At 44.7% G+C, this 21,202-nt stretch overlaps 2 protein-coding genes across 3 annotated transcripts; one reads left to right on the top strand and one right to left on the bottom strand.

Annotated features, from left to right (window-relative positions):
• Window positions 1–3,997: 3,997 nt before the first annotated feature.
• On the top strand, window positions 3,998–5,581 carry LOC6614837 (transcription factor TBF1). Its single transcript, XM_002039219.2, has 2 exons — window positions 3,998–4,713; window positions 5,049–5,581. The coding sequence occupies exons 1-2, from the start codon at window positions 4,429–4,431 to the stop codon at window positions 5,343–5,345; spliced, it is 582 nt and encodes a 193-aa protein (XP_002039255.1). The 5' UTR covers window positions 3,998–4,428; the 3' UTR covers window positions 5,346–5,581.
• Window positions 5,582–5,635: 54 nt separating this feature from the next.
• LOC6614838 (probable G-protein coupled receptor B0563.6) lies at window positions 5,636–20,802 on the bottom strand. 2 transcript variants are annotated; one of them, XM_032725954.1, is made up of 9 exons: window positions 20,360–20,802; window positions 19,813–20,236; window positions 15,536–15,699; window positions 14,761–14,926; window positions 13,303–13,456; window positions 9,265–9,414; window positions 8,758–8,851; window positions 8,049–8,706; window positions 5,636–7,936 (listed from the first exon to the last, which is right to left on the bottom strand). In XM_032725954.1, the coding sequence occupies exons 4-9, from the start codon at window positions 14,902–14,904 to the stop codon at window positions 7,823–7,825; spliced, it is 1,314 nt and encodes a 437-aa protein (XP_032581845.1). In that variant the 5' UTR covers window positions 14,905–14,926; window positions 15,536–15,699; window positions 19,813–20,236; window positions 20,360–20,802; the 3' UTR covers window positions 5,636–7,822. The 2 variants fall into 2 exon arrangements, with proteins under 2 accessions (XP_032581845.1, XP_002039256.1); XM_002039220.2 differs by having other exon boundaries at window positions 5,636–8,706.
• Between the last annotated feature and the right edge of the window lie 400 nt (window positions 20,803–21,202).

Consider the following 21,202-nt stretch of genomic DNA (forward strand, 5'->3'; position numbering starts at 1 on the left):
CAACGAATTGGAGCAGCAGCGACAGCTTAGATGCACCCTAAGTAGCGGGGCTCAGGGCATATTAGTTTCATGGAAACAAGGGCTCATCCCATATATGAATCCGTAGGTTTTCTTTACACTCACTTTGCACAATTTGCATCTTAAGTATTTCACATTTGTTTTGGTCTTACGTACTAAATACTGCGAGGTATTGTTGGTCGCAATTCATTTTTTTACTTACCTTGCATTGACCATCTCCGATTTCTGACAGCTTACGCAACCAAAGCAGCGACGTCGACTGCAGACGATGCGTGTCCCATTGAGGAAAAAGAGCTGATGGCAAAAATTGTCGCCGGCCTATGGACACCTACTTGGGGTTCCTACGAATCGGAAAAGTAAACGTTGCTATTACTTGGATACTCGGGTGGTTGAGGGGAACGCGAAATGGGGGAGTTCCAAATAATTCACCGAAAACCAGATGACACCAGAGATTTTGGACCATAGAATCCCAGTATGCCTATATTTCAATCACAAATTGATTTGCACTTTAAAAAATGATTTGAGAATGTGTACGCATAATATTTATATTATTTATTTATTTAATGATTTGAGAATGTGTACGCATAATATTTATATTATTTATTTATTTAACATTTCAGTTGGATAATTGGTTTTGGGTTCAAGTTTAATGCTCTTGTATAAATGTATAAATTTATATTCTGTGATGTTGATAAATCCATTCTTTGTGTTATTCCAGAAGTATAAACTTCACGTTCTAAAATATTTTTTCCTGTGCACTAGACTATTATACAATTTGAATTGGCGGCAAAGCCGTTGAGAATCTGTTTCTGGAGGCTTCTGTTTATTTGGTTTTCTGCGATGGCTTCCGCGCCAGCTGAAGTATCTGATTTGCTGCCTTGTTTTTGTTGATCTTTCTGCTAAGGGACTTGGGCTTTTCAAATGGCCTTTTTTGAGATTGCGGCGAAGCTGCGTTTCCCACGCTCGATCCCCACTTACCGCCATTGGTGCACGCGATTGCGGCAAGCTGCTGAGGCAAGCTATTAAACGCCACACATGACACTGGGCCGGGGGGCGGTACCGGTGGGCGTGGCAGGGGAGTCGACACATGTTGTGTGCCAGAGAACTTTGCTCCGATCCCCAGATCATCAAATACTTTTCGCTGTCTGCTCGTGCGCAAATTGCAATGCTTTGCAATACCCTTACTGCAGGGTATTTGAGCTTGGACTTCAAATGAGAGGGTATACCATAGTTTATATGGTACTCTCTATCTTCGTTGTAAAGTCAATTTTACTTAGATCTATAATACAGTGGGTGGTTCAGGAAGTATAACTTACATAAAAGTCTACAAAATTGCAATAATTTACGCAAAATATTTATTTTACTGAATGGAACGAATGAATCTATTTAATTTACCCTATAAGACTTTAAAACTTTTTTAACGATTTGTCCTAGAGGTATGATTGCTTTTCAAATTTCCCCTCAATTAAGTGAGCTATTATGCTAAGCGTTCTATGACTTGGATCTAAGATCTTGTTTTGATCTCCGCTGATCTTTGAGAACTCGGGGATTACTTACACGTTTCTGAGCAGGCACAAGTTGGCCGAGGCAGTGTAGATTCATCACGTTTTCACTCAACACACGCAGCTCATTAACAACCCCGCTGACAACTTGTCAGGGCTTCCCCCTCGTGGATCCCCCTGCTCCGCAGCCCCCATTCCCCGCCCATTCCAAAACTTCCCGCCGGGAGCGTGGGAAATTATGCGTGTTGGTGGGACGTCGGGCGGTGAAAATTGGCGCGCTCTTCGGGGGGCCGCACCGCGTGTCATTGACAACTCTTCCACATTTCGCGCCCAACGATGCGTTGGCATCAGTGGGTCACAGGGATTACGGCTGGCTGGGATTCCAGAGCCAGATCTTCCAAAGCGAAAACTTTTAGCTTTCGAAGACCTCAAGCGATAGGAGAGTGGCGGAAGTCCAGAAATAGACGCATCGCACATAAATTATGGATCGTATCGAGTATCGATTAGCCCGGGACAAGCCAAGCGATAGGGAGACATATTTTTATTACCCTCTCAGGGACCTGCACTTGTTGGCTTCGCTTCTATGAAAGATCCCTCTACCATATCACGTATGTATGTAGGCTACCCCAACCGAACCGAGTTGTGGGAAATGTTTTCCCAGGCCAACAGCTAATTGTCACTCCAAGGGTTGTCCCCGCGGCCCAGACGACAGATAAGCGGGCAAGTGAAGCCCAGCGATCTGAGAGTCAAGTGAAGGGCTTCAATTTCTTTCCCGAGTGGAACTGGGATATCGAAATTACATTTGTAACAGACGTTTTAGTCCGCAATCCTCGGCTAATGGGACTTACGAACATATATTCTCATCTGAAATTCAAGAACATGCGCACTTAAGGAGGAGCAGGGAAGTCGCACACGCGCAAGTCAGGCGCTCAAAAAGGGATCTTCGGAGGTACAGTGGGCAGAAACAGTGAGTATCGGATGTGATCATTAAGGTGAAAATGTACAAAATAATATTTAGTTCTAACATGTATCTGTGATTATATTATCTACAAAATAGTTCCGAAAAAGTATAAAATTAATATAAAAACACATCATATGTACATACATTTATACAATGTATATATACAATTCATCTATAATAACATCAAATAAATAATAATTATTTAATTTTGTTACACAAAGTAACTCTATCATTAGCTCTTTTTTTGGTTCCTCAACAGATGTGGCCCACTGTGCACTGTTATCAGTGCGACAATCGGACATTGCTTTCCCCCATCGGGGATTCTAATTCCGTGGACGATGGGCTGAAACGCCTATAAAGTCGCTCATTAAAAATGTTTCAATTATGGCCCATCTTGCATCTTGCACCTATGTGGATGGGGTTGTCGGCAATGATTTACATTATAAAAATCCCCGTTATCTGCGCATTTTGTACGCTCCACTCCCTCTTCCCCCTCCACAAAAACCAGATATGTATATTTCCCGAGATATTCCCAAGCGTCCAAAAATAGACGCAAATTGTAACGCACTTGAAGTGCACTCTGAAACATCTTGAAGTCCAAATAAAATAGCAGAGAGACCCACAATAATATACGTTGATATATATACTTATATATATGTATGTATGTACATGAAGGGCCAGGCGCAGGAACGTTAGGCATGCGGTGGTACGAGTACCGGGGTGCGAGCGAGAGCGCTGCGCTGCCAGAGGGAGAGGGAGCGAGTGGGTTGCATTGCACACACAACATGTGAATGCAGAGTTCAAGTGCATGCCGTGACACAGGCACACACACACAGATGAGTCGCCGCTGCAAAGTGTTTTTTCCCAGGCCCTATTTATAACATGCATCCCGTTGCCGATCCGATCCGATCCGATCCGATCCAATCCGATCGGATCCCATCTTGCGGCACTACGATTATGACGCTCGACACGATGATGCATTCGCAGAGTTTCCCGATCGCAGAGTACCATGTACTCGAGTTATTTCTATATGCAGTATTATTAATTAGAAAATGTTAACCTTATATTATACGAATCGTTCATTATATTAAATATTTGTATAATACTAAAAAAATAAAAGCCGTTTTTAATTTATATTACTAAATACTTTACAAAAGAACCTATGACACCAATATTGAAGTTCCTAAAAATGTAGAACATTTTTAGGTATATAATCGAATTATTTAATTTCCAATAATGATATTCAAAATATATTCAAATAGATATTCAAAAGTATCAAAAGTATCAGGGGTATAGTATACCCCTGCTACCCTGTCAATCCGCAAACAGGCGCCGAAACATGCGGTTTCTCGCAGCAAACTGCCACGGGAAAAATTCGGTACGAGATTTGGGAATGGATGTATGACGGAGCAGAAGGAGCAGGACCCGGATTTTGGATTTCGGAATGGATATGGAAATGGGACTTTGACTGCGCGACGGCCACATGCGCCGCTGGATGTTGCATGTGGCAGCGGTCGGTGCAGCAGCGAAAGTGTTGCAGCTGTGTGAGAGGGTCTATTTTTGGGGCGATTGTGCGGCGCTGGTGCTGCCACATGTGTTCTGTGTTGGGCTGCTAAAAGGCATTGTAATGAGAGCAGAAAATAGAATTGACTCCACTTGAGCAATGTCCCATAAAGCGGGAGTTTCGAGTTTGGCGCGCAATGTGCCGCACCAGCAAACGAACAATCCAAAAACACAACCAGTAACACATGGGCCCACGAGTTATGTTTTATTTTTAATCCTAAAAAGAGTCGATCTCCAAAACAAACCCGCAGAGAGCACATATAAAGACGTGGTGGACGAGTGGTTCGAAACAGTCTTCCGCCGCAGCTCGACGCGCTCGCATATCGGGAATATATAGATCGGAGATATCGCAGGACCCACAGCAGAGCAGAGCCACCAACCTCGATGGGCGTCATCTACAAGATACTGAAGCAGCAACGCAGCATGGATCTCAGCCTGAGCTCGGCCACCAGGTGCAAGGTGCAGGCGGCCATCAAACAGCGCCAGCAGCAGCGCCGCCTGGAGGATCACATGGTGGAGGAGCGGGATCGGGATCGGGAGCGGGATCAGGAGCCGGATCAGGATCAGAACCATGTCCAGAATCACATCGACAAGGATAAGGAGGAGCTGGCCGAGCAGCAATTGCAGCAGCTGTGCAGATTTCTAGCCGAGAATGCCGCGCGAAAAAAGGTGAGTGCGGCAAATCCAACAAATAATGATCATTGTGGATCAGCATATATGTTGTTTAAATCCATCTTTTAATATATATTTTACTTCAATTGAAGAGGTTCCAATTTATTAAACCTTTTAAGCCAAAGAAAAAACATTAAACTATATTACACATATAAACAAACCACAATTTCAATTTAAAACTGTAAAAGTTAAACTTCATTTGAAAGGCATTTGTATTAAAAAGTTAAACAAAAGCATAGTTGAAATTATTACGACAGAAAATCACGCCTATTAGCATAAGTAAGAAAAACGTATTATCTAATGGAACTCTTTTTCTTAAATTTCGCCATCAGCGTCAGCGTTTCAAGCTGCAGCAGTACCAATGCAATCTGGCCGTCGATCAGGATAACGATCAGGAGCAGATGCCGGAGAAGCAGCACTTCGCAGCGGCGCCGCACGAGATGGACCTGGAGTTCATAGAGCAGCTGCAGCAATCCTCGCCCGCCAAGTCCCATGGAGCAACTGGGCAGGCACCACGTGATAGCATCCTGCTGAAGATTCGCCACCAGATCTTCGAGAGAAAGCGACAGAGGCAGCGCCAGTTGGCGGAGCTGGTGCAGCAGCGAATGGTGGTATGGCGACCTTGGTAGCGGGATTCCCAAGGAGAAAGTGCGAGAGGGAGATAGCTAGAAAGTTAGAGAGAGAGAGAGAGAAATCCGGGAACTGAGACTAGTCTAAGGGTTAGCTTTAAGGACGCATTCGGTATTATTCCTGCTGCTGTGTGATGATCGCGCTGCTCTTCCATTTTCCCACGCCTCTGCAAACCGACTTTATTTTTTTTCCTGTTAATAATAGTTATGTAATAAAGAGTTTTTTGGAAATATTACTCCCACTTCTGTTTTCCATTCAACCCCAGCGATTCGAAATGAAAGTGCGCAGATGCGTTTCTAAAGATTTTTATTCAATGAACTTTGACACCAATTAAAATTGTTTATCCGTATCGGGTATTTGAATGCTGTTTATGGTAAGTTATGCATTGCATTGAATGGTTTATTCGTTAAACTCCATCTGACTTCGTTCACGCTGTTCTGACTCTATTTATGGATATTCTTAGTTTGCCTTCGTGATGCCTGTTCTGATTTCCGGGTTTTTGGTGTCCTAAATGCCTCAAGTTGCCTGACGTTTCACATTTCATATTTTATATATCATTTTCTTCTTTTTTATTTCAATTCGATCATCTAATTTCCTAAACATTAATTTCTTTCCTGGCTTTGAGCTGAGCTCTGGAAAACGAAAACAAAAGGATCTACGTTCATTCACTGTGATGATTCACCTTTGAGTAGCTGCCTCATGCAGGGATATTCGTCAATATCCTAGCAAGTATGTATATTGTTTGCTTTTGTAGCGACTAGGATGTAGATCGGAAAATATTGGCTTACTCACATTTTAAATTATTATATAAGGAACTTGTAGTTATTAACTTTCGATTTTTGCCCAAAGTATTTTCATGACATGATTTTCGTTTCCACAATTTTGGATACATATTTTGCAAATAACTTCATCATTTTTCGGAATATTTGTCAAATACCTCGAGGGAATTCAATACACATGTTACTTGAAATTCAAAGGAGTTCTCGACTGCCGTTGTTCAGAATTTATTTCCTGATTTATGCACTGAAGTCGCTGCCAAATTGGATTAGTAATCTCGAAACTCCTCTGGAATTTTGAAAGGTCTGACCCACTCCATCGTCGCTACTCATCAGTACTTGAGGACATAACTAATCCTGCTCCATCGTTAAATAGATATACATTTCGATATTTGTGAGATTACTGTAATGCATTCCATAGCTTAGCCTTGGGCGCTGGGTAAATAGACATCACTGAACAGTTTCGGTTGCTTTGCTTTGTTTTAATACTAGGTACACACATTTAGTTAAGTTAGCTACGCGTGCTGCAAGGGTTCATTCGGCCAGTGGTCAGGGGTCAGGTATCAAGACCTCCCCTCTCAGACTGACAACCAAGGGCGGGGGAATTGTACTATGTAACTAGATAACTTAGTCCTCGAATTATAACTAGAATTAAAAATATAACTATTCGTAGTGCGACTACAATTAATTAACTTAACAATTAACAATTCAATCTCAATTCACGCAACAATTCAATACAGTTTCGTCAGACGAAAGGGCTCAGCACGTAGCCAGATATCCATCTTCGATCTCAACTTGGATCTGGATCTATATCTGGGGCCGGGGTTGGAATCTGTATTCCTCTTGCGCGCACTTAAATGCTATAATCAATAGATACATATATGCATATATAAATATATTCGCTTAAAGTTACGCGTGTATACATAAATACGTCGTTTACATAAATATCATTCACATATAGGCATATGCAAGTGTATATATAAGTATTGTATGTCTGCATATTATCATCGTAAAACTCTTTCTCTCTCTCTCGCTATTGTTCCATCTCACCTGTCTGTCTATATGTCTGTCTGTTGTTGTCCTGTCACTGTTCCTGTTTTTTGTCTGCATCTAATGCTAGAGTAAACGAGCTCTTTTGTTATCAGTATGGCAAGCAATCTATCCATTGACGAAACTATCATATCTGCATCTATACGTGTGGCTTGAGGATCTCGATCCTGCGACATACACATTCCGCAAGCTATATGTGGTGAAATCATTCGGCAAATGTTGATCGAAAGTCGATATCAATTGTTTCACCGATTACGGATGCGTTTTTGGTTTTTAAGTACCTAATTCTAGTGCTACAAAAAAAATGTTTATCCATATATTTAAATATATATGTTTAAGGAACACACACAGACACTTATATACGCAATGCGTGGCGCTGAATATCAATTATCGTTAATCGTTAGTTGTTTATCGTATATCGCTTTTCGCTTGTCGATACTTGAACACGTTCGAATGCCGCAGGATCTCAAGCGAGAGAAAGGACACCATTCAACCTCGACGACCTGGGGGGTAAGTGGAAGTGCTGGTGACGGTTTTGGAGTTGGATGGTATTGGGGTTACTCTGGGCTGGGAGGGTTCTCGGTGTTCGGAGTTCGGATCTCGAGTAGCGGATGGGTTGTGGTGGTGTTGTTGTTGGGTGGTGGCGTTGGCTAAATGCTACTCGATCGTCCCAGGCCCGAGGTGGTAGTTATGTGGTGCTTTTGATGGCCCCTTTCCACCTTAGTGAAGCACGCCATTGGCACACCTTGGCCGTTCGTCGGGTTCTGCGGGTGTGAGAGTCAGCGCCGGTATTGCCGGATGAAAATTAGAAACGTGGCCAGTTCCGGTACCGGCTACCGCTACGGTCCCGGCTGTGGCCGGTGGACTGGCACTCACCTCGTGCTCGGCTTGGTGGCAGAACTTGCCCTTCAACCAGGGCCACTTGATGGTCCTCACCAGGGTGTTGCGGAAATCCTCGCTGAACAGGCAGTAGATGTAAAAGGTCAGCGAGTAGTTGATCAGCTCCAGCAGATTGGCGCTGGCACGGAACACCTGGAAGGGGAAGCTCGGATAGACCTCCGAGGCGATCGTCATGTGGAGAATGGCCATCGGCGAGACGCAGACCAGGAACAAAATCGATGTGCTGCCGAGCAGCAGGAACAAGCGCCGCTCCTCGGCGAACTTTCGCGGATCGTCGTCCTTCAAATAGCCGTGTCCATGTGCATGTCCATGTCCATGACCATGTCCGTGACCATGTCCCTGGGCATGCGAACGACTGAGCACCATCTTGCGGCGGCGCTCGCAGGTCCGCCTGTAGACCATCATGATGCGCATGTTTAGGCCACCGATAACCAGCGTGGGCACCAGCTTGAAGATCACCTCCAGCATGATCTTGTAGACGCGGTAGAAGATGGTCTGCTGGTAGATCGTGTTGTCGCGCCGCAAATACACATATACGTCACTCGATCCAAGGATGCATTTGATCAGTTCGCCACGAAAGATGCTCGGTAGGTAGACGATTACCGTGGCCAAGCAGGTGAGGAATACCACAACGCTAGGTAGGATTAGTTAATTAGACCGTCTACAGACTTTCAACGTGACTTACCCAGGTGGTCCCATCACGGGTCGTGCAAATCCTGGATGGCATACGGACACGTAACGTTCAATGGTCAGCACTAGTAACATCATTACGCCAACACCTAGGAGTACGAATGGGAAAATAAGTAAATATTATCAAATATCAGATAACAGTTCAAAGATTAAATGGTCCCAATGGAATAAAGTTTATAACTAAGAAATTATAAATGTACGCAGTATTATCTTCTAACAGATGTTTATCAGTCCATTCTAATAATATATGTGTAGCTCCTAAAAAAATAGCGTTTTACTACAATTTAAGCACTGTTGACATCTGTTCCATTAAATCAAGCAAATTACGATCCATTTATGGTACATAAACAATTTCATAACGTGTTGTTTTATATATATTTTTAGTAGAAAATAGTCTCCCAAATCCGGATGAACTTAAAGCTGAGTCCAACCTTTGAACCTTTTAGGGTAGCTTCGACCCTTGAAAGCTCCTCCTGTTGCAAATCCAAAATCCGAGACTCACCCAAACAGCCGTTGCCCAGATAAAGCTCCAGGTGGGCGGTGTAGAAGGCTGGGCCGAACTCCTCCCACTGTCCTCGATCCTTGTGGACCAGCATGCGGATGCCGAAGGGAATGGCGAACACGATGGCCAGCAGGGCGGCGGTGGAGTAAGCTGAAAGGATGTGCGGGTAAAAAGGACATGAGAGCTGGGTGCGGTAGCGAGTGGAACAACAAAGGGATTAACTCGGGCACATCTCTAAAAATGTCCTTTATGGCTGGGTTTATGGCATAATTATGGCGCCGTTTCCGTCCATGTGGCAACAGGAAGTCCTGCCACGCACACAACCAAACACACATTCGCGAACGCAGACAACGGCACTTGAGTCGCGGGGCCAAATGAATGGCTTTCCTTTCCGGTTCCCTTTTCTTCACTTCCTGTGCTCTGCCTCCCATTTTTCCTCCTTTTCTTCCCCGTGATAACTTTTACTCGTGTGCCGCCTGCGTGTGCGTGTGTGTTGTTTATTGATTTATTATTTTGTTTATGACCATATAATTACATTATTACTAATATCATGTGCGTCCTCCGGCTGCCACTTCCCGCCAAATTGCTCTGCACACAAACAGAGCCTAATGTTCGATATATGACTTCCCGAGCGCAAAACTGAAGGGGGAAAGACAAGCGAGCAGAGATAGCCTGCTCTCATAATGATGGGCATCTAATTGGGTACAGGGACACATCAATATAAATGTCAGTTTTGTTTGCGCCAAGCCTGACAAGTGTCCTGCCCATCAGTGCCAAATTTCGGCACAACCCCTCCCCCCACCTTATTATACAAATCTCCAGTGTTTTCCTTGTCAGCGCTGGCATTTCATTCGAAGGACCCTCAATGGCTTAACGGATCGCTGGACCAGTGATGGAGTGCTTCGTGCCAGATCTCTCTTAAATTTATTTAAACAGCTAAGATCGGGCAATCTGCCTCTTGCCACTTTGGCATTCCCCGGCTGGCAATAAAACATTTTTGCCCATCCGCAGCTGCATAACTCTGGTCAAAACACACACGACACACAAGTTGCCCCAGTGGAACGGACAAGGACGAGAACGAGGACGAGGAAGAGCGACAGGACACCATTTGCTGGCAATGACCGCCAAATAACAAATGGGCCGCCAGTCGGTTCGGCATCGTAAAAAGGCTGGGAGCGGCAAAATATTTTTGTTATTTTAATAAAATGAGCAACGCGTTGGGCGGTGGTGGTGATAGTGCTCTGATTTCGGTCATTATTACTCATTCCGCCGAGGCTCCTCACAACTTTTATTTACTGCCACTTGAGCGGCAGAACTCAGCCGAGTCTGGTGATATTTCAGTCAGTGAGCAGCCAAAGGGTCTCGCTTTGCATTTCTCTACTTTTCCCCCTTTCTGCACGGTTCTAGTCCTTTTTCGGCCCCCACTTCCCTACTTTTGTTGACTGAGGCAGCAGTCGAAAGGGCAATCAATTATGCTGCCATAGCATCCGTATTACATTTGGAGCATTTTACATTTTATTTTCACATTTTGCAGGGACGAGACGTCCCGGATCCTCCCGCCCTCGACCTATACCCTTTTATGGGGTACTAAAATTCCAGTCAGATCGGCCGCACACTTTTGGCCCATGGCAGGTCATAAAGTCGAAGATTTATCGGGCGGTAATTGGGCACGAGCCTCGAGGTAGCCTATCCAGATCTAGGAACGATAGCAGTTTTTAATCAAAAGTTCAGATTTTCTTAGCAAAACATAAATCTGTAATATTCTCGCGGTCTTCCGCCTATTGCCACTTAGGTATGCATCTTAAAAGCTTAAGGAACTTAACTCCTTACACTAAGAATATAAAATTTAAACGAATATATCGGGGTCACCAAATGTACTGTTCAGATCCAGCCATACCAGATACCAGTTTGGATAAGTAACAGAAATGCATAACAACAGATGTCTTTAGCATTTAATTTACACGTTTTTACATCACAAAAATACTAATAATTAGTAAAACTTAACTTGCTCGAGTATAGTTAGATCACTTAAACGAATTTATCGGGGTCACTACCGTATTAAACTTTTTGAATACAACCAATAACTGTTGAGGGCGCTTAAAAGAACAGCGGAAGTTATGAACATAAATCAACAGCCTTTATTAACATCCGACAATTCGGTTGACCAAAATTTGCTTATGCAATAGGGGTCACCAATTTGTATGGTCAATCCTTTTCACCCAGGGTATTTCTCGGTTCGGCTCGAGCGGAATTTCCCCATGACAAGTAAAGTGAGTCGCCTGTTTCTGTTTTTCTTGTTCGCATCCATTCCTTTAACTTTTTTTTTGTTTTTTGGATGGGTAGAGGGGTAGGAATAGGAGGTTCAACATGAGTGATAGTCGAGGCTAAAAAATTACCAGCAAGTGGCGGCGTTGACAAAGTTGCCTTTTTCCTGCCCGCCCCAAAAGTGGCGGAAGTGGAGCTCATTAATCAATTAAAGCGCCATAAAGCAAACGAGTGCCTAATAGAGTTGACATGCTGTCTAATACAGCAGAAAGTTGGACGCTGGGCGTGGTTGGGGCTTAGTGGCTGTGCATAAATTTCCACTGGGTTAACCGGTCTCATCTAATGAAATAACTTTCAATGAAGCTCCACACGAACACAAACACACGAATACGAATACAAATGCGGATGGGAGTGCGAATACGACGGTACGCATATATTAGCCGCATTGTGGCAGCTTCAATTTTGCCAGAAATCGGCGAGGTTAATGAATAAATTCTGGCGCACAATGGCCAATAGACGATGGCGATGGGGAATACGGAATACATATGTTCTAAAGCGAAACTCAATTTGGCAATCAGTCAAGAGTCGAGCCCAATTCCCTGCCCTCCATCTCCATCTCCATCTCCATCTCTATCTTTAGCTCTACCTCCCTTCCCATTTCCATCGCCATCTCCACATCACCCGGAATGCCAATGAAGCTGAGGAAATCCAAGGTTTGCGTGGGCGAAGACGTACGAGTGTGTCTCTTTTTGGCCAAAAATCCAATATGGGTTATCGCCAATCATACTCGAAATGGGAAATGAGCATGGTATTTAGGTTGTTCCCAGTAAAGTGAAAAGATCTTCTATTTCATTTTTTTTTGTTTTTTGAAAAGGATTCCTCCGGCCTAATCAACAGGCAACCTAAATTCATTTGACGCTACCGTGTTGCAACTCTGCAAGGCAGTGGATTTATGCTGCATTTTTGGGCCTGCACTAATTGGAAATGGATACTGTTTAGATTTGATGGACATGCTCGCCCATTTGTGCTGGTCATTATTCAATAAATCACTTATCATTGTAATCAAGAATGCCAAGCAAAATTCAATGCAGCTAGCTGCTGAACGAGTTAACATCCCAAATTGATACCACTCACATTGGAGTAAATGTAATTGTGTTTTCATCGTCTAATCAAATGCAGAAAGTTTAAATAATAATAAGAGGACACGTGAGAACAGCAGAATGAAGCGCAGCAGTGCCAAGTTTTAAGGGACTTCACCTCTGGCACAAATTGAATTTCTAGCTGCGAAGCTGATATGGTTGATGCAAATCTTTTGTTCTCTACCTATTGGTTGAAAATGAATAACATTTTTAATTGCTTGTCAAAAGGCTGATGCTGAGTCTATCGACAAGGATTTTTGAGTTACACATTCGATGTTGATGTGTGGAATATTTTCTGTGAATGTTCACAGTCATAAATGCAGTAATTAGTGTAAGAAAAGGACTTCCAATTGATGGCTGCCAGTTTGCGCAACGAGCGCAAAACTAAAAAGTGTACATTGTTATTCGCAAGTATTGAGTTCGCAAATGCATCCGTCACTCAAATTAGGAAATATTTGAATATTGGCTTGTGTGCGGTTGCGGATTAATAGGAAATCTGCCAGCCGATATGATTGCGCCTTTGGCACAAGTAACTTGCCCGTTTTGTGGGTGGATGTGGTCGAGGACTCTCTGAAGGAAGTACATAAATAGACATATGTATGTGTGCTTGCTATATGTGTGCTTTTCTACTTACCCCTCATGTAAATGTAGGCGGTGCCACGCATGTTGCGCCTGGTGAGCACAACCAGGTTGAGCACGTTGCCTATGATGCCCATGGCGCAGATGATGGGCAGCACCAGGCCATAGCAGTATTCCCTCAGCGATTCGGTCCGCGGATCCTCCACATCCTGAAAGGATAGTAAACAAGCGGGTGTAAGTACGGCTGTGTGCTGTTTGTGTGAGCGGGGCGTGGGTGTGGGAATGGAAATGGGAACAGCTCGTAAATCATCTCTTTGTGGCTTCGCTCGCTTTGTTGGCACTCGGATGGGCTGGCGCAGATAAAAATTCAATAGTCAACTTGACACTTTTATTTTGTGACTTTTTATGCACACAAACACACACTCACACAGACACATACGCACGCATGCCTCGCATGCGGCATTCTTCTGGCTCCTGAGTCACTTGCTCCTTTGCTGCCACATGTGTGCGCCACCCTAATGTGCCACGCTTTGTTTTCTATTTTTGCATTCGCCCATTTGCCGAGCAGCTCGCCTTGAGCCAGAGTTGCGAACAAAGCAGCTTTTGGCTGTCTTTTGCCAGCTAGGTCAACTTTTAGTACCCAGCATTAGTGAGATGAAGGACTTTTGGCCTTCGCAAACTGACAAGAAAACGCCCTGCGCTTTGTTATGAGATGATTTCTCAGTCTTTGGCGAAAAATTAGGAGAAACGGTCGTTGTATATCAAATCCACTAAAAAGATTTCAAGCAATTTAGAAATGAATTCTATATTTTTGTCCATTAAAATGCTTTGTAAACTGTAAACAGCTTATGCATATCTGCTTCAATTCTCAATAAGATTTTTATTTATATTTAAATACCAAACATTGATTTATTACTCCGAAGTGTCAAAATTGGATGACTTTTCATATCAACTTTTTACATGCTTAACTTCTTAATGTATGACTTGAATTTGTCACCGTTTTTTAGCTTGTAAAGCCCAAACATTTTATGTTTCTATATGATATTTAAAAAGAATTCCTCATTTTTTCCTGCTTTTTCCAAGCAAGACGTAGCCTTCTGTTGTTTACAACTCTCTGTCAAAAAAAGTTATAGCAGCCAAGTCAACATAAAGAGTTTATTTTTAAACCTAATTTTGTTTGCCAAGATTTAGCACGACTTTAAAGAGTTAAGGGAGCCTGGCAACTGGGTGTCCTGGCCGTGGAGGCCATGCAGCTGGGCCTGCTGTGTCCTGAAATGAGCTACTCCCCTCCAGTTGGCCCTGGTGTTTGGTTAAAAACATTCGAGAATGGCATTACCCGCGGCGCCCGAAAGTAGGCAACAATTTTTCTGCGCAGCAGGCATCCTTTGCGAAGGCCAGGCCAACGCCTGGCGCTAACTGGCCCAAGGTGCGAGCGAGCTGCTCCCGACCAGAATGGGCACACAATCGGGGCGGAATCACCGCCAGCACTATTGAATGGCCAAAACGCACTCACCCGATAGAAGTCGTCCCTCAGGTCGCTGCTGAAGACGGACGTGGCATTGGCAGCCAGGACGTCGACGCTGCTGGTGAGATTCGAGCCCCAGATGAACGAGCAGTAGGCGGGATCCTCTTCGGTGTTGTAGAGCCTCGTTATCATAGTTCGTCCGCTGTTGCCGCCGCTGCGAATCGAGTTTAATTTGTGTAAGTAAAGCGCCCGCCTGCAAGCCCCCCAAAGAAATTGCGTGTAAAAATAGTCGGGTTTCTCGCTTACTGGGCTTCTCAGTTTCTCAGCTTGTGCTACCCGCCAGGCTCATGAATGAATGGCTTTGGCATGCCGATTGCCATGTAATTTAAATAGGAAGAGTGGGTGGCCTGGCGGTCGGATGGGCAAACGGACTGTGACGCGACTAGCGGAAACGGAAGCGTTCACTTGTACACAGTGCGATAAAAACAAAGAGCAAACGAAACACAAATACAAACTCAAACGCACACACACACACACACTAACAGGAACGCACAAAAAGATAAGGGGGCGTGGCGGGATGGGGCGAGGCAGTTGGCGTTACAATTGGGACTTTGATTGCCGACGCGCAGCACAAACAAATCAACGAAAAATTGAAAAGCAACTGCCAGAGAGACGTAAAAATAAAATGCTGGAAATAATTGCGGCCCGTAAATAAGTTGGCAGTGAATGGGAAAATAAAAATGGGCGCCTACGGCAGGGGGAAATCAGGATACGCTATATATGTATCTATATACAAGTATATACTGTATGGACTGGGACGCACCTGATCGGATCGGGAGTGCTAGTGGCTCCGCTCAGCCTGTTTAGTGCTCGGAGTGCTGCCAGCGTACTTCGGCATTGGGTTCGTAGAATCTTTGCCGGTGACAAGCCCGGGCAGAGTTGGTTGCAATCCTGGCAATCCTAGCATACTGCTGCATCTTGCAGAATCTGCAAAGAGTAGACAAATTAAAGAACGAGTGGAAATAATGCTGAGTTATAGTGTTACAAGTCTGCCCCCCAGACACCACACCATCTTCTACCATCGCCAGGCGGTGTTTTATTATGCGACAGAACACTCAGGACACACGCGAGCATGTGTCTGTGTCGCTCGCGCATATGTGTTGGTGTATTATTATTGACGTGTGGGCTGCGGCAACAGGTGTGTTTTATTTGCGCCCCGCCGCTCCCACATGGGCCACTGCCCCTCTTTCCCCGTTACCACCAAATTCCCCACCAAACGCCGGCGGCTAAGCGCTAAAATCAACGTTGACAGGCAGCTGAAATTAGTATAAAATACTTGATAAATTGCCCCCGAGTCAGCGGCGAACAGGCGAGAGAGTTGGGGAAAAGTGTAAAAAAAATGGCAGATATACATATATATATAGAAAACAAAAAGTGAGCTTTAAGGGCAAACAGCGCGCTCCCGTTAATGGCTTTGTGTCAGGATGGAATGGCGGCAATGGCGAAGGCGTGTTGTTGTTAGCCTCGGGTTGCAGCCCGCAAGTATGCAGCACTTTTTGCGGCGGCGGTGCTGCACAGTGGGCGTTGGACGGCGGACCACCGCATATTTGCATATCACGCATACGCACTGTTGGCGCTTGGGGAAAAGCTGAGCACTCGAACCGAGCACCTGGCTGCGAGCTGCGGTGTGTGGTGAGTGCGGTGCGACACAAAACATGACACAAACTTAATTTCCCCAAGGCACAACATAAAAGCCATCGAAAGCAAGAGCAGCTGGGGATTTGCGAGCCAGAAACGCACGGCGCCTGTCGAGAGTGCTCACTGTACCTGCGACACCTGCACCGAGTCCGGGATTCTGTGGGTGTCTCACTTTCGGTTGAAGTCGGATTCAGGCATAATTTATGCCGGCGATTATCATAATAATTCGCCAGACCAGTCCGACACACACGACTGCCTCGTTGGTGGCATGGTTTAGGGTGGCTCTACGCTGGCTCTAGGGTGGCTCAGTGTGGTCCGGTGTGTCCTGTGGGTGTGTGCGTGTGTGGGTGTGTAGGTGTCGACTGTCAACTGTCGCTTGTTAGGTTTTGGTTTCCGAGCTCTTCGCCGTTGCTGTTTGCTGAGCACTTACAGTTATTGCGGTTTAGTTTGCCTGGCGAATAAATAGAAGCCCGGATCGGATCGGTTCGGTTGTGGGCAGGTCGTATCCTCCCTTTCCCTTCCATGGATTTGTTTTACATTTTACGTTGCTGCTACCCTTCACGCTTGTTTCTTTTTTCGGTAGTTTCTGCTTGGCTTTCCATTTTATTCGGTTAACAAACAGCAGTTTGTCATTTAAACAAACATGGTGGTGGCCAGACGGGGAACGGTAGGAAGGCCATGTGAGAGTGACTTGGCCTGTTTATCCCCCACCGAAACGCAGGACAAAAAATCAGGGAAAGCCATGGAGCTTAATGGACCTGCTGGGGCTTTTCCCGCTTTCCCGACATCTCTCTGCTATCCCTTTTTCCACAGCGATCCATCTATCTCTATCCCTGTCTGCTGCCGCATGTGTGCTGGCATGATTAATGCCTTTGTTTACATTTCCCGCTTCACGTTTGGTTATTTTCTTTTGGGGGCCGCCCATTTCCTCTATATTTGCGATTTGCGGCCGGGGCCTGGCAGGCGAATGATATGTTTAACAAAAAAGTTTAACGCAAATTAAGTCAAACTGGCAGCGCTTAACGATGTGCGACATAGATGAATATCCTTGCATGTGTGCATGCGAGTGTGTGTGTGTGTGTACGAGTATCAGTGTGTGTGCGCAGCCATATGTCGTTGTGTGCGAGTGGACAGTTTGTCTACTTTCTGGGCGGTTCTGGACTACCGGGTCTTTAATTTACACACAAAATGATGTGGCCCTAGTGACAAGCTAGCAGGACAAGCCCTGTCAGCCAGAATACAACACACAGACACACACGCACACAGATACAGATACGGATACAGTCGCACTCATGTGGACACCCACACTCGGGCAGACAGCAAATTAAGTTTTTCCAGCAACAAGAATGAGCAAACTGTAAAAGGAAATCAACTCAAGACAAAGTTTAAGTAGATTCCCAGTATCCTGGAGAAGGAGAGGATCCAAGGACAGTGGGTATAAATGGGAAAATTGTATTTAAAATATATGTGTGTTTCGTGTATAACAAGAAGATAGAGTATGGCACATAAAAATCATATATTCACTGTCTAAAAGATTCCTGAAGCATATATAAAATGTATATCTTCATAATGTTAAGCACTTGCTTTTGATGGTTATCTGATTGTTATTATCTGGAACTGGAGACTAATTCAATCATGTGTAACCTTACTGCTTAATAACGCCTTGTCACCCACTGCTCATTTATATTCATTGTTAATTTTAAATCAGACCTTTCCCACTTCGATTATGCTGGTTTATTCCGGCACCATTGTGCGCACCTCTCCCGTCGGAAAAGTTGCCCAATCTGGAGCTGCCGCCTAATCACCTTCCCTGGCCCCATGAAGTGTGCACACACACTTGGAGCCGACGACACGATAAACTTGCCCCCATTTGTTGGCCGAAGTCGTTGAGCGTTGACAGCCTCCCATGTGTGTCCTTTCTGACCATTAAGTTTTTAATTTCCTTGGCAGGACATGGCCGCTCCTGCTGTTGCCATTGCTGCTGCTGCCGCTGCTGCTGCTTCTGTTTGCTGACCACCTTTTGGCGACGGGCATTTTTTCGGCTTTGTTTGCTTTTAATTACGCAATCATTTTATTTAATTTTTTTCGCCCTCCAATTAAGCTTTTAATTAAAACCCCAAGGCAACCGAAAGTGAAACTTCTCGAACTCCACGAACTTCACTGCTCTCAATTTTTTTTTTGTTTCGTGCTCTTCTATTGCTTGTGACGAGTTTTTAATCGAAAACTTATCGCTGATAACTGAGCGCCTGCGCTGTCCGATTAATTTTCAATTTAAATTTACATTTGTATGCACAGCACGGCACAGCAAGTTTGGCCATAAATTGGCATGACCAGTTGACGTTGTCGCTCGGCAGTTATCGAAATTGCTTAACGGCGATGGCCGTTCCACCGGGATTGCCACCCACAGCGAGATAAACATGCAAAGTGTGTGTCCTTAGTGTCCTGCCAGGTCGCAGGGATATGCACAACCACGGGGAGAAACTGAGGGGGTCAGCAGCCTATTGAGATCTCATTGGGATATCTTTATTAATGTCGAAGTGGAGTCTAGAGAGCCATAGTTTTCCAAGCGGGAAAAGCACAAATGTCACAAATTCAAGAAACTATTGATAAAAACTCTAAACTGATTTAATAGGTATTTTTTCTTTAATCAATCAAGTAGAAATATAATTTTGTAGCAAAATTTACTGCTGCATCTTCTACATCTTTGATACTTCAGCTTATTAAGTTATGTTATTAAGTGCACTCAGAATAGAATTGATATACTTGTATATTTATTATTTTATTTTTTCATCTGCCCCAATAGTTTTTTTTTTTTTGTTTTTTTCTCTGTTGTCCCCGGGCGACTGCGAGTCCATATTTCGATGGGTGCTTCCCGGGGGACCGCCGTTAACTGCTGCCAGCTGATGCCGCTGATGCCCGTTTAACATTTGACCCACACATTTTAAGCGAACTGTGAGCTGTAAGCTTGTCAGCTTGAACTGGTCGCGGGAACTTGGAAACTTGGATCTGAATAATGTTGTGGTGCCACTCGAAAAACGTGACTTTTGCCGCCACTTTGGTTCGAGATGGGTATGTGGATTGGGTTCGTTTTTCGGTGCTCAACTGGAACTGGGAACTGGAAACTGAGAGAAAAGGGCGCCCCAGGGCCATTGTTGTTGTTGATTCTGAATCCGAATCGAGCTGCGAGCAACGAGTTGCTGCTGGCACAGGACATAACTTGTAATAACGCGCTGACCCCGGCACACACACACACACACACACACGCACAATTACTAAGAACGGCACTAGCACGCACACATGAACGCCCTCGAAGAGGGGGCGTGGCATGGGGCTAACGGTGAAGGAGGATTGTCGTCGTTGGCGGGAAAATGCACTCAAAATGAAAATGAAATGTCAACTTACCCGCAGAGGCGTGCGAAGGGCAGAGATGACGCTCTCGTTGCGGCTGCTGCGTTTTGTGGCAGCAACACGTTGTTGTTGCTGTTTCTCTAGCTCTGTTTTTGTTGTCGCCGTCGTTGTTGTCGTTGTCGCTGTTGTCGTTGTTACTGGTAGTGTTGCTGTAGCTGAAGCTGGTCTATAGTTGTTACTGTGGCAGTGGCTCTTTGGAAACTTATTCGCTACTAGTGAATATAACTCAGCTGCTGGCCAAAGTCTTTCCTTCTTCCTTCTTACGTCTTCCTTAGCTACTTTGGTCTCCTTCTTAGTTGTTTTTTTTTCGTTTTTGGCAGTGGCTGTGTGTGTGTGTGGCAGCTGCTGTGGCAACTTTAATTGGCAGTGTTGCTCGGTGGGTGACTTTGATGGTGGTGGTGCACGAGGAGTGGAGGATCTGTGTGAGAGAGGCAAAACATAAATCTGCACTTAAATGCGTTCAGCGGTTGCAGTTTGGCAAAGGGCTTAAGGCATTGCCACGCACACACACCAACGCAAATCAACACTCACACAGACTCACCCAGCAAGGAAAGTTGGCGCTTCTGTTGCCTACTCTTGTGCGCCAAAAAGTTTCTTCGCCTCTTAATCCCCTCGTTCTCGTCGGCAATGAAACTGAAACTCACTCACTGTTCGACACTCTTTTTTAGAAAAAATCCTTATATTTTTTTTACAATTTTTTATACCACTAACAAGTTTGGTACTATGCAATTATTGCAGCTCCACTCAAACTTTAAGCACACTTTGAATTTCTAATTCTTTTTTGTAAGCCCTCCAGCAACCAGGAAAAAAAAATAAAAAAAATGGAAAAAATACAGAAGACTTTGGCAGTGTGATCTGTTGCTGCTGGTTGGCGGACTGTTGGCCAGTTCAAGAACTACTGCTTCTGCTGCTGTTGCTGATGCTGCTGTTGCTGCTGCGACACATCCATGCCTGTTCGACTGCCCACGAGCAACTGAGTTGGAACTGCCTGGCGCACCTCCTTTTATAGAGATTGAAAGCGAGTTGAACGGGCCGATTGAAAGCGGGGAAATTCGTTGGCTTTCAATCGAACAGAGGGAACATTGTGGGGCTGAAATTTCCCAGCTTTTACCATAGTGCAAGGAGGTTGATCAACAGGAAGGCTGCAGCAGCTGCTTGTTTGCTGTTCCTTGTTGTTTTTTTTTTCTGGCTATGAATGCTGTTTTTCTGTTTTGTTTGATTTTTTGTTGGCGATGTAAGCCAGGAATGGGGGCGAAGGCAAACAATGTGAGCCAGGTTGCTCAGCCAGCCCTCAGCCAGCAGCGCATAAAATCAAAACAAATATAAATACCACAACGAGATGGCGTTGGCCGCAGCTGCAGACTCAGATTCAGAATCAGAACGA

The sequence above is a fragment of the Drosophila sechellia genome, chromosome X, assembly GCF_004382195.2.
Source record: "Drosophila sechellia strain sech25 chromosome X, ASM438219v1, whole genome shotgun sequence".
NCBI lineage: Eukaryota > Metazoa > Arthropoda > Insecta > Diptera > Drosophilidae > Drosophila > Drosophila sechellia.

Coding starts and splice junctions, on each gene's coding strand:
- LOC6614837 (XM_002039219.2), top strand. CDS start 4,429: ATGGGCGTCATCTACAAGATACTGAAGCAGCAACGCAGCATGGATCTC. Junction 4,714..5,048: donor AGAATGCCGCGCGAAAAAAG/GTGAGTGCGGCA, acceptor TTTCGCCATCAG/CGTCAGCGTTTCAAGCTGCA.
- LOC6614838 (XM_002039220.2), bottom strand. CDS start 14,904: ATGATAACGAGGCTCTACAACACCGAAGAGGATCCCGCCTACTGCTCG. Junction 13,457..14,760: donor TGAGGGACGACTTCTATCGG/GTGAGTGCGTTT, acceptor CTATCCTTTCAG/GATGTGGAGGATCCGCGGAC. Junction 9,415..13,302: donor CGCCTACATTTACATGAGGG/GTAAGTAGAAAA, acceptor ACATCCTTTCAG/CTTACTCCACCGCCGCCCTG.